This window comes from Electrona antarctica (genome assembly GCF_951216825.1).
Source record: "Electrona antarctica genome assembly, chromosome: 20".
NCBI classification, from domain to species: domain Eukaryota; kingdom Metazoa; phylum Chordata; class Actinopteri; order Myctophiformes; family Myctophidae; genus Electrona; species Electrona antarctica.
In genome coordinates this window covers 42,079,806-42,093,266 of record NC_136801.1, presented here as the reverse complement: position 1 = coordinate 42,093,266, position 13,461 = coordinate 42,079,806, and the positions used below count along the sequence as shown (strand labels likewise).

General features: G+C 42.3%; 1 protein-coding gene across 1 annotated transcript in view; it reads left to right on the top strand.

Moving 5' to 3' along the window:
* Positions 1 to 318: 318 nt before the first annotated feature.
* LOC306913339 (contactin-associated protein-like 2) overlaps positions 319 to 13,461 on the top strand; it is a gene marked incomplete at its 5' end in the record, with an annotated part of 202,217 nt that continues 189,074 nt past the window's right edge. The window contains 3 exons of the mRNA XM_079489931.1: positions 319 to 337; positions 650 to 806; positions 5,469 to 5,596. Of these exons, the coding sequence (XP_079346057.1) occupies positions 319 to 337; positions 650 to 806; positions 5,469 to 5,596 (304 nt within the window). The remainder of the gene's footprint in view (positions 338 to 649; positions 807 to 5,468; positions 5,597 to 13,461) is intronic.

Sequence of the window (13,461 nt, the reverse complement as noted above, 5' to 3'; positions counted from 1 at the left end):
ATACGTATATAAGTCTATATAGTCACATATAAGTCTATATAGTCACATATAAGTCTATATAGTCACATATAAGTCTATATAGTCACATAAGTCTTTCCATATGTAGGAATGTAGGTGGGGGGGGGGGGGAGAGAGAGCGAGAGAGAGAGAGAGCAAGAGAGAGAGAGAGAGAGAGAGAGAGAGAGAGAGAGGATCCTAGTTACGGAGGATGGAGATTAGCATGGATTGGACAACAGCTGCGCTAACGAGAACATGAGATTAGACACGACCACAGAGACGTGAGGGTGAGAGGTAGTGGTGGAACAACTACTCACATGTATGTATTACTTCAGTAAAAGTACCAATACTGCAAAGTAGAAATACTCCATTACAAGTCAAAGTCCAGAATTCAAAATGTACTTGAGTAAAAGTACAAAAGTATTACTCTTTCCACCACTGGTTTAGTGCTTACTGTGTTGTGTAAAGCACTTTTAATGACCTTGTGTTTTTAAATGTGCTATACAGATAAACATTAGCCTTATCTGTGTCTTCATGTATTTTCACAATATTAACACTGTGTGTGTGTGTGTGTGTGTGTGTGTGTGCGTGTGCGTGCGTGCGTGTGCATGTGCGTGTGCGTGCGTGCATGCGTGCGTGCGCGTCTCAACAGATGGAAGCCCCTACACGTGGTGGGTCGGTCGGGGCAGTGAGAAACACTTCTACTGGGGGGGTTCCGGGCCGGGCGTCCAGAAATGTGCCTGTGGCATCGACAGGAACTGTACGGAGCCCAAATATGACTGTAACTGTGACGCCGACCTCAACACATGGTGAGTCTAAGGTGGGGATTCACACTGTGGTCCCGGACGCGCACTCGGGACCACTTGGCAGATGTTGTGGTTTAGTGTGAATGCTGCGTACCGTTCCCGGGAGCGGATCCCCCCAACCGTTCCCGGGAGCGGATCCCCCCACCGTTCCCGGGAGCGGATCCCCCCACCTTTCCCGGGAGCGGATCCCCCCAACCGTTCCCGGGACCGCATCGGGAGCGATTGATTGAAGTGTACTCGGATACGGATCGCTGCAATGTGGAAGCATTGAATACAGTTGAATGAAGTGTACTCGGATACGGATCGCTGCAATGTGAAATTCTACAAAAATGTCTTCTAAATCATAATGTCTATGTTTGTATATCAGTGGTTCTCAAATGTTTTCATGTCAAGGAGCCCCACAACTGAATGTATTTGGCCGCCGACCTACATCTCAAACTGTTGTGTTCCAGGAGCAAAGATACCAGTTAACAGATTAATCGCCCAGGACGAAGTTCTTTGTCCTTTCTATTAGTAACGCCCGACGCTCAGGACGAAGTATTGTCCTAAAGACGAAGTTTATTGATACGAGAACAGATCGCCTGGCTGTATAGCCCAGGCGCGCCTGCTGGGCTCTCCTCGGTGACGCGCAAGACTGAGACGTCATCAAAAAACTCCCTCCTCTGTTTAGCTGATGAAAACGAAAATCTTAAAACGTTCATAAATCGCGATCTAAATCATCCCGTCTTTTTCTGAAAAAATATCCTGTGTTAGACGGCGCTCCGCGGTCCAGTCGCTAGTCTCGATAGATTTATTCTTGTCTCCCGTTGTTGTCGATCGATTCTAAAGTGCTGTGGCTATTGTTAGCTGCTACACAACATCATGAACTTCCGGCCGGTCCGTCCGGAAAAGGCGTCCGTGTTTATAAATCGACTGGGCGCATGAATGTAATGGATTAAATAGTTCCGGGCAATTAAAGTGTTAAAAACGTTTGCCGTGAAAGAATAAATATTCAAAGATTTGCACACGTTTTCAAAAATAGCAGTTCTACAACTGCTATTTTTCAACAGCTAACGTTTAAAATTATGGTTAAATGTGGTTAAAAGCGACACAGATGCGTTCCAGTCCTTAACCCCTTTTGGTAGCATTATGTTATGCTTTAGCTATTGAAAAATAGCAGATCTACAAGCTCATAGCACGCCACCGAGTGGCGCGCTATGAGCTTGTAGGTCTGCTATTTTTTTTTAATCGAAGAACGACTGACATAGAAACATAGCTTTTTCAGAAAACTGTCAGGATGTAGAAGACATTTTTAGAATCTGATCTCAGGTCAAAATGGGTTAATGTGTTAAGAGAAAAGAGTCGGCACACCATTCCTGTGCTACTGACCACAAGACATGGTGAGTGTAAAGGCTCAATTCATATAGTCCAGTTTTGGGTGAAGAGGTGACCACAGAGAGATGTGTAAAAACAGAGAGATGTGCGGCTCAGTGATAGTCTCCATTTAACGTGCCGGCGGTATCTCTACTGAAATCCAGTCGGTTTGTCTTGCCTGAGTGGATGGCGATCAGTGTTTTCAGTCAGCTTAAATTAACATTCTCGTGCATCTCTAAAACACATACGTTAGACGTTGTATTTTTCGCTGAGGAAAGTGTTGTTAGCTGTTGATAGCTTGTAGATCTGTTCTATTTTCGCATGCAACAACTTTCTGCTCTGAGTACAGAGTAAATAGGTATAATAATATGACCGTTTTGGAAGAGTAATTCATTATACTACTCTTTACTGGGAAAAGTAATAATATTACAGTAATATATTACTGGTAACTCGTTCCTGCCCAACACTGACTATGAATAGGCCTTCACTATGACACATGCACGCACGCAGGCACACACACACACACACACACACACACACACACACACACACACACACACACACACACACAGCGCGCACACACACACACAGCACACACACTTGCTATAATTGTCTGCATGCAACAGCCTCGTTCGTGTTCATTTCCATAAAAGTGTGATAAATGATGCAGCATGTAAATAAAATATAACCCTCAGATGCATTTTGAACACTGAGTCCTGCAATAACTCGGATCAGATCTGCGTGCGTGCGTGCGTGCGTGCGTGCGTGCGTGCGTGCGTGCGTGCGTGCGTGCGTGCGTGCACACATAATCTTTACCTAATGACTTCCTTGAGCCATCCATCCACCCGACAATCGATCCCAGCATGCATTTCAAAAACGCTTTCCTTCATTTTTAGAACAAACCCAGCGTTCAGTCCACTTCTCTCCAGGGACAGAGGATTATACTGTTGGATGAATAATTGATACGTTGTTTAACCTGCCATCACATCTTCACTGTATGTCTTCACAGTTCAATGTATTGTCTTTACACATCTAAATTATACACTAGACATTACACTGTGTACAGTAGACACTTTACACAGTGTCTACTGTACACTATCTATAATGGTGATTTCACTTATCCAATAGAGAGGGTATGTACATGCATAAAGTGAATGGCAGATCGAGTGACAAAGTGAATTTAATGTTGTTTAAAGTCATTTAATGCAATCAAATAGGACTTTTCTGTTTGGATGTATGGGCTGTCAAGGCCAGAAAGTAGGTTTTTGCCACTCAGTAGGCATTCCTGCATAACTTCCAGGTCACGCTCATACCCTCTATTGTCACAATAGCAGAACTGTATACTATTGACTTGTATCATTCATCGTATTTCTTATAAAACGTACAACATCCAAGGAATGATGGAGATCATCCTTGTGTGTTTTAGGGGGATTTAACCCATTCTGGGCGGGAACCCCTTTTGGTGTTTTAAACATTGTTATAATTTAGCAATTGAAAAATAGCAGATCTACAAGCTCATAGCGCGCCAGCTTGTAGGTCTGCTATTTTTGAGAAAACTGGAGGATTTAGAATCATTTTTTTTAAATTTTGAGGTCAGGCCTAAATGGGTTATGAAATGTCCAATCTTTTATTTCCACCAAAACAGAATATTCCTCCTGAGCTTCTCTCAGCTATAGGATCCTCTTGAAAATAATATACTGGCTTTCCCAACACCAATAAAAAATACTAAATTCACGATAGGTTGTTACATTCTGTTACGGTCAAAAGCCTTGTTCTACTCCTGCTGTTGCATCAGCTCAACTGACTTTCCCGGCGTCACTGGTCATTGTCACATGTACAGTAGATCTTATAACGCTCAAAACATAATACAGAGCATGTAGACATGTATCAACAATATTGCAATAAACAACACACTATGAGAATATGCAAATAATACTACTACTAACAGTGGCGTGCACAGACATTTAGAGGGGCAGGTGCTGAAGTGAAAAAAGGGCACCTTGTGCAGCGCGTTGAACCGGCCGGTTGCCTTAATAGTGTGAGATTTATAGATTCTGGGGCCTAAATAATATAATAGAAGCTTTTTATCAAGAATTGATCAATGGTCCACATACTAGTGTACACTGTAAAAAAAGAAAGAAAAAAAGGGCACATTGCTGTCCAGAGGGAAAAGGGCAGGTGTAGCCCTACACTACCCCCTAGTAGTGTCTATCTGTGCACGCCACTGACTACTACTAGGCATAATAATAATAATAATAAACCTGTCACCTTGTTGTAACACAATCATAATAAACCAAAACCACAATCATATTGCAAATCACTCAAAATGTGTTTTAGGTCAGTTGTGGCTCCGACACTATGATTACACTCCCTGTACATGTCCTGTTCACCAGTGTTGTTATCACTACACTCCCTGTACATGTCCTGTTCACCAGTGTTGATGTTGACAGCAAATTGTAATTTACTTTTAGTCACAGTCTTCTGAGTAAAACTTTAGACATCTGATTTTTTTTTTTGTGTTGGTACAGTTTTACTCGAACACGCAACACGCTGTCAGGCCAATGCCTACATGTATATGTGTCATGGTCCTGGATCACTTGGCCAGCGGGCGCCCTACTCATAGTCTTTTGAGTCGTTTTTATTTCGTTTTAGTCACATATTAGTCAACTGGAATGTTTTAGTGTTAGTCTAGTTTTAGTCTACTAAATCTACAGTTGATTTAGTCGACTAAAATATATTTTGGCGGTCGGTGATGGCGTCGTAATGCTGAAAATAGCCGAGCTACAAGCTCACAACGTGTCGCAGCATGACACGTTGTGAGCTTGTAGATCTGCCATTTTCATATATGCAACCAAGTGTAAAATGACTCTTTCTAAAAACGGTTAGTCTCAATACTTGATTCTGATTGGCTGGTTACCGCCACGTGACCGTTGTAAATCTCACCGATAATCCACACCTTCAATCACTTTATATCATTCCCAGCTGATCCCGCAGCTCTGTAGCTGTACTGGGGAAGAGGAGCACTTGTTGTTCTTACAAGCCCATGCCGTGCTGGCGTCTAAGCACCGCCTCACATGACTGTGAATGTGTAGCTCCGGGCGGCCTCGTGAAGACATCAAGCGCCTCCTATTCCCCGTCACACTGGCTGACTAAAAACAAGGAAGTGTGTGGCTCGCTCTGGTGGGCTGCATGGATCGAGATGGATCGAGACACTCGCTACACTCGTGTCTCACCACGCCTCTCACCCATTGTAAAATCCACGGTAACCTGAGACCTCTTGTGGCTTAATTGCTTTAATTCTGTCTGGTTCAGGAGAGAGGACTCTGGCCTGCTGCTGTACAAGGACCACCTGCCCGTCATCCAGGTTGCCGTGGGCGACACCAATCGGCCGGGCTCGGAGGCGGAGCTAACCGTGGGCCCGCTGCGTTGCCAGGGAGATGGTGAGCGTTATAGGCCTACGCAAATAGTAAACGCACGCACGCACACACGCACCCACGCACGCACGCACGCACACAATATCTATCAGAGATAAAAGCACACAGGACTCGGAGTCAGCGCTGCGTAGCATCAACATCCTCATCCCGATTTAGATGAAAAAAAACGCATTCAGTTGTACTTTTTTCCCCTCTTTCTCCTTATCTTTGAGCACACACGCACACGCACACACACATTTTAACAATTTATTTATGCCCACACAAAGGACATTGCATAAGGACATACATAGTTCAGGTGCAGCAAAGTTACATCAACAAATTCAAGGCATATTATGTCCTCAGTCGGGGTGCATACTTAGTTTAGACGAGTCATTGGTTAGACATGGGTTAAGGTTATGTTTAGGTCTGCTGCTCCGTGGGAGGTTAGGGTTAGGGTGAGGGTTTGAGATAGGTTGTAGTTGTAGGACTAATGACTGTTCTAACCAATGACTAGTCTAAACTAAGTATAAGTACTGCACCCCGTCAGTCACGATACAACAAACATGTCATGTCACCCAGCATTCCATGGGCACAAGTAGTGTAGGCATCCAACCAGTCTGCGGGCAAGTCCCAGGCTGGACCACCAGAGGAAACAATGTCCCATGCAGTCCACTCCTGCATCGCCGCCCAGTTTCATATCCCATGGGCCCAAAATCCACCCACTGTTGTTCCGACAGCCGACGGACACACCGCTATAGAAGGCCAGGTCCAACGCCCGGCGTCCGACGCCTGTATACTGTGCACTCTGTGCACATCGAAAAGCAAGTGATTAGAAAACAAACTGTGATGTGTCTTCTTTTATATGCCTGAACCGATTATATGATACAGGTCTCAATGGTTCATAAATAATGATTGTTATGAGCTGGTCCAGCTTCCTCCATTCACTGCTTTGTATTCATGTAACGTCCGGTGCGAGATTTGGCTCCCATGAAAGTGTCATGGCGCAGCACAGTCACGTGACCATGAAACTTCCTTGGATCTGTCAAGGTTAATTAAATTAGGTTAGGAAGCGAAGACCGTACGGTGGACTCCATGTTGCTCCCTGGAAGGAAAGGAACATGCACATTTGAGACCAAGGAAGCTGAAAGCGGAAGTGATGGCTGCATAGAGCCCATTGAAGTGATGGCTGCATAGAGCCCATTGCGCATGTTTCTTTCCTTCCAGGGTGCAACAAGTCCACCGTACGGTCTTCGCTTGCTAACCTTATTTAATTAACCTTGGGATCTGTCCAGGGCACAGAACATGACAAAACAGCTGCTCAGCGGTGTCACAGCCATTATGCCCCCCCTTCCCCCCCTCATCAACAAGCTGGTGTCACAGTCATTATGGTCCCCCTCATCACATAGAGCTGCCTGTCATCTAAAGTAACTATGATTTAATGACCGTGTGTGTGTGTGTGCATTCATGAGTGCATGCAGAGAGAGAGAGAGGGGGGGGGGGCAGTATGGCAGGTGTTATTAATAGAGATGAATCTTTCTGTCAGCTGCACGAGCTGAATTACTTTGTCTTCATCTAACAACCATTGGACTGGGGAGAGAGAGAGAGAGAGAGAGAGAGAGAGAGAGAGAGCTCATTTGTTTCCCACAGTAAAGTACATTAAAACATATATTATCTGCCGTGTAACAAAGGTAACACTGTTACTATGCTATGCTATAAGTAGTCTTGCGTTGCCAGACAACTATTCCACAATCTCAGAATGCTATATGGGCCATTCTACCGAATTGGTTCAAATTCAGAGTTGGAAATTGTGTGAAATTTGTATGCTATTTTGGAAAATACTTTTACCATATTCATGTTGCACCAGATCTAAGGGACACATATTTAGTAGACGCACGTCCCACTGTGAGGAGACCCCGGGGCAGACCAAGGCGCAGTTGGAGGAAACACATCAACTCACTGGCCTTGGAACGTCTCGGAATCCCCCAGGAGGAAGTCACTAATGTTGCTTTGGAGAGGGAAGTCTGGAGCACTCTGGTGGAGCTGTTGCCCCCGCGACCCGACTACGGATAAGCGGTTGAATATGGATGGATGGATGGACATATTTAGTAAAGGCACACTCAATTATCATGTATTTTAATAATTTATTGGAATATCTTTCCTCTCCCAAAATTTGTCACTACCGAAACATAGACCTTTACGTTCGAATAAAGATACTTATTTTAATCTGAAAAAAATAAAACATACAGAAAACATACAGAAGAAATGTTGAATTATTGAGAGTAATCAAAATCTAAACGCTTTGTAAAATGTATAAAGTTGATTATATTGATTTCAGCATTATTTGTAGTTGACATTACACACATACACCTAACCAATCATGATCTTAAAATATTGGTTGATAACTCACCATCTTTGATTTTAGACAAAACAACCAGTGTTTCGGTAGTGACTGCACTGTTTCGGTAGTGACCACAGCATTGTCTTTACAATGCGGTGCCATAGTCACTTAACTATTTTGCTAAATATTAACTCATAAGATGCTTTACATTTGCTCAAGCTACTACTAAACTACTAGAATCACTGGAATTAAGTACATTCAAAAGCATAGACATCCAAATGTCACTACCGAAACAATCATGTCACTATTTTTTTTTTTTGCTAAATATTAACTAATAAGATGCTTTACATTTGCTCAAGCTACTACTAAACTACTATAATTACTAGAATTAAGTACATTAAAAAGCATAAACATCTAGTTTTTAGCTTAACTCTACAATGCTAGGCAAAAAATGGCTAAGAAAAACAGCTTTGAACTGATGTACATGGATAGACAAAATTGTTTATTAATTAATTAAATAATTAAGTTAATTTTTGAAAAATGTGTTTCGGTAGTGACACTCCTTAAAACCACACACTGATTTTCAGACTTTGGAAGACATTCATTTCAGACTGAAGTAAACTAGCTACTCATCATGATTTGGTCATGATGAACATGAAGTCTATGTCACTTCTTGGTGAGAGTGTGGGGGTGTGGCTTAAACCAGGCTCCATCTATGGACTTAAACTCTTTCTGTTTCGGTAGCGATATATAAAGTTTTTTAATTTAAAATAAATCTACAAAATCAATGTCATTATTTCAACTTCCCTATAAAATAAATCAAATGGGTGTATTAAAACAAACTTTTAAGTACTTTTTTCATGAATTGAAATGTAGGGGTTAGAGGCCACAGCCACCTTCCAATAGGAAGTAACATATAAAGGATGTTTTTTTATACATTTAATTTTATATTATCTCAATGAATGTATTGTGAATACATTTTTGAATAGTTCAACTAGCCAATCTACATTGACACGTTGTGAGCTTGTAGACTGGCCATTTTAACTATTCAAAAATATTTTGCAAAATAGTAAAAAAAAAAAAAGGCAAATAAGTTTAGGGATAAGGGGTTTAGCTGTGACGAAAATGGAGCCCAATGTGTCTCACCCACTAACCCATGATGATCAAATAAGCACAGAAATGTATAGTTGACCATTTGACATAGACATAGCCTAATTATTATTGAATATTATTGAATATGGATTGCAGGAGACCACACTGTCTAGGGGGTACTGTTGCCAGTGGTGCAGCTCCGGTTCGGTCTCTATCCTTGTATTACTCTATGGTGTATACCTATAGGCGTACATGGAGATCAGGTTGTCCAGAGTCACAGATCCGACCGCTAGGCCCATAAATGGTGGTATGCATATTATGTGACCGACCGACTCTAGTAATACAAAGATGCTTATTAGGCATAAGGGATAAGGCTAAATCAGGTTAAATGTTAACTTGCACACACACATTTTGGTGGCAATCTAAAGCCCTGTGCAGGATATGAGATTCAGAATAAAGAGTTTTTCTAATATACGGACAAGCGGGCATTTTCTGACCCTGGACTACAACAATGGCATCCTTTGCTATATAAAAATGAATAGATATGAATAAACATAAACAACAAAACCAACAGAACATTGAGGAATGGAGATGGGAAAAAAACTGCTGGCAGACTGGCTTCTAAAGACAAGTCTTAACTGAGGCCTCTGTTTTAAGGAGCGGTATGAATCTCCTTAATATTTCTGCTTTTCTATTCACCTCCCAGCAAACAGAAAAGTGAGCTAATTTATAGTAGCTTCTTCCCCCTTCTTTTTCCAGTGTGGATATGCTGATGTCTCTTCAGGTAACCTGACTGATGGAAACTCTTGTCACTTGTCAATGTTCACAGTGGAAAGGTTTTTCTCCAGTGTGAACACACTGGTGTTTCTTCAGGGAACATGAGTGCCTGAACCTCTTGCTACAATGTTTACAGTGGAAAGGTTTTTCTCCAGTGTGAACACGCTGGTGTTTCTTCAGGGAACATGAGTGACTGAAACTCTTGCTACAATGTTTACATTGGAATTTTTTTTCTCCAGTGTGGACAAGCTGATGTGTTTTCAGATTACTTGACTGACTGAAACTCTTGTCACAATGTTTACAGTGGAAAGGTTTTTCTCCAGTGTGAACATGCTGGCGTTTCTTCATTGCACTTGACACACTGAAACTCTTGTCACAATGTTTACAGTGGAAAGGTTTTTCTCCAGTATGAACACGCTGATGTGTTTCCAGAGTACTTGACTGACTGAAACTCTTGTCACAATGTTTACAGTGGAAAGGTTTTTCTCCAGTGTGGATACGTTGGTGTGCCTTCAGGGAACCTGAGCCAATGAAACTCTTGCTACAATGTTTACAGTGAAAAGGTTTTTCTCCAGTGTGGATACGTTGGTGTGCCTTCAGAGAAGTTGACCTAGTGAAACTCTTCTTACAATGTTTACAGTGGAAACTCTTGTGAGGCCGTTCATCATCGTCTTCACTGGTCTCATCCCAATCATCACGGTCTTTAGTGACTTCAGTGTCAGATTCAAGTTCAACTTCGACTTCAGAGCAGTGGGAAGAGATGTATTCTTCTTCATCATAATTTTCTTCTTCACCTTTCACTGCTAGTAATGTCAATATTGACCCATCTGGTCTTTGAAGATCTCCCTGTTCCTCTTTAAGCTCCTCCTGTTCTTCTTTAATGTGAGGAGGCTCTGGTTCCTCCTGGAGCAGACTGGGGCTCATCTCCCGTTTAATAGAATCCTCCTCTTTACACACAACCATGTGCAGGATGTCTAGGAGCAGATAAATTACATAATAGTTAATACTAGATTCCTAAAATGTAAAACTATTCGTCCAGTCCTTGTTCCATGTAGAAAATGAGCCACCTTCAAAGTTTTAACAACAGATCAGCACCTTAAATATTGTGTAAAATAAATATATAGTAATTAGAATTGCTATGTTTAGTTACTCTGACCTTGTCTGCATGCAGGTAGTCCGCCAGACCGATTCAGCCTCAGTACACCGCCAAGACACAATTTGCCAGCGCCTAGACTACACGTCAGTAAAATATAGGCTACCATAGTGCATAATTTAGCCAGTGACTGTACAACGGAACCATTTGAACATTGGCAAGAGGCAACAGTCTCACAACGCGAGATTAGGCTATAACGTCACCTTTAGTAATTAGAAAACACTATTATTAGTATCTAATGCGAGAACTGTAACGAGCGCACATGGCTAGCTGTGATAGGAAGTCGGAACGGCTCTACGCATGTGTGACTGGTCTATCTGGCAGTGCGCCACCTATAGCCACTTGGCATGCACAGTTGCACACTACAGTGTGTTCAATCTCTGTTGTGAGTCCATCTAAACGCAGAAGTTAGAACGCAATGAGACTTTGTCTCTCTAGTCTAGGTGGTCCTCAGAGGAGCCCTCCATCGTCGCTTCCAGTCATCCCCGGTTCTCCTTACATCTGGCCATATGGCTTTGCGCTCCTGCGTCGTTCTTGAGTAGGCCTACATCCACATTGTGTGTTGGTTCCCACAGCACTACTTTGCTGGCTGGCAGTTATTGATGTCTTTGTCAGTGTCCTGCTATAGTCTCATTCTCCTGGCTGCTATTTTCTGTCTCTCCTTTGGCATTCCGTCATGAAGATTATTGTTGGCAACATGTATACCCATGTTGATGTACTGCACACTGCACGCAGCATCCTGGTGTAGCAGCCGTCTACAGACTTCTGCAGGGTTGGTTTCATGGCCCAGCAGTCACTGCCGTATTATACCAATAACAGTGTTCTATTTTTTGTGTTGGCTATTCAAAAATAGCAGATGTAGAAGCACGCAGCACGGCACAAAGTACATCTGATATATATTTAATTGCTTGAATAATTATGAATTGCTTAAAAACTCATTTAATAAATGAGTTTTAATTTACGTAGATCTCGGCCAATGGCGGTATACGTGTTAAAGAATGGGACTCAGGTATTACGACACTTTAACTGCCAGAATTCATTAGAGAGCGTTTTACACCAACCTTTGAAAAAAATAAAATCATAGAATATTCTGTGTCATTCGAGGGCATCTGCGTATGGGTGCCCTCAAATGACGCGCACGGATGTGCTAGAATCTGTAAAATAGTCCTGATCCATACGCAACAATCAGTTTGAAGGCTACAGGCTCTGGTGTAGAGCTCTGGTGTACAGATGTCCCATAGGAATGCATTATGTGGTGCTTTTATACCGACTCCTACTACAGTGTTGATTTTGTGACTTTTTGTAAAACGGTGACAAAAGACAGAAAAAAGGGCATGTGTAAATATCCCATATACTACACAATTCACATCACAGAAATGAAGGTACATCAATGGAATTATATTTGTTATCACTGTATCACTGCTGCTGTAATATCCTTTACAGTAAACATAATGTCACAATAATACACTGGAATGGATAAACAGGTAAGTAAAACAGTTGAGTACGAAACAAACAGTATCAAGCATGTACTCAAATGCAGCAAATCAAACATTTAGGTACCAGAAAGGCATGACAAAGTAGCACATGTCCAACAAACAAAAGCACAGAACTCCAAATACACCACTCTTTCAATGAAACATAACATTTACAATGTATTCGGAAAAGTTCTACATGTACTTACAATCTTTGACTCTTGAGCACAAACAAAAAGCCTGACCGTCAAATGAAGCTGGCTTCTCATACTGAATTCACACTGAGTGACTGAGACTAAACTACCTGCACAGCAGCACTGCAGCAGATTATCCCTTGATTGCTAACACTCAATAGGCAGCACCTGGAGTCTAAATGAGCATTAACAGGAAGAACTCTATGCAGAAAACAAGAAACAAAATACATTGGCCTGCCCCTAGAGGGTGTTAAAAACTAACAGCACTGAGGCCAGAACAGTTTTAATTTAGTTTTTAGTCACATGTTAGTCACCTGGAATGTTTTAGTGTTAGGCCCTTTCCCAATTCCTTTTTTTAACCCTACCCCTCATCCCTTGCCCCTACCCCTCAGCCCTTGCCCCTTCCCCCTACATGTGTCAAGGGGTAGGGGGATAAATCATCACCCTAGGAATTGGAACGTCCCTAAATATTGAACGTCCCTTGTAGATATTGATATATTGATATACAACCTGTTCTCAGAAAATAGCTGATCTGCAAGCTCACTACAGGCCAGTGGTCCCCAAACTTTTTCCTGTCAAAAAGAACCCCATTTGAAGAGATATGCCAGGGACCCCATAGATTTTTACGAATCTAGCAGTGTCACGGACCGCCAGTGTGACATGCATTAGTCCATGGACCCCCATTTGATGGCATTTCTGTCTCTGGGACCCCCAATTTATATTGTGAAATCAATGTCAATTAACTCTGAGTGTACAAATGGACCCTTATGGGTCCATTTGGTTCCAAACTATCATTTAGCTGGGGACCCCCTGGAACTCTCTCAAGGACCCCTGGGGGTCCCCATAACCCACTTTGGAAACCACTT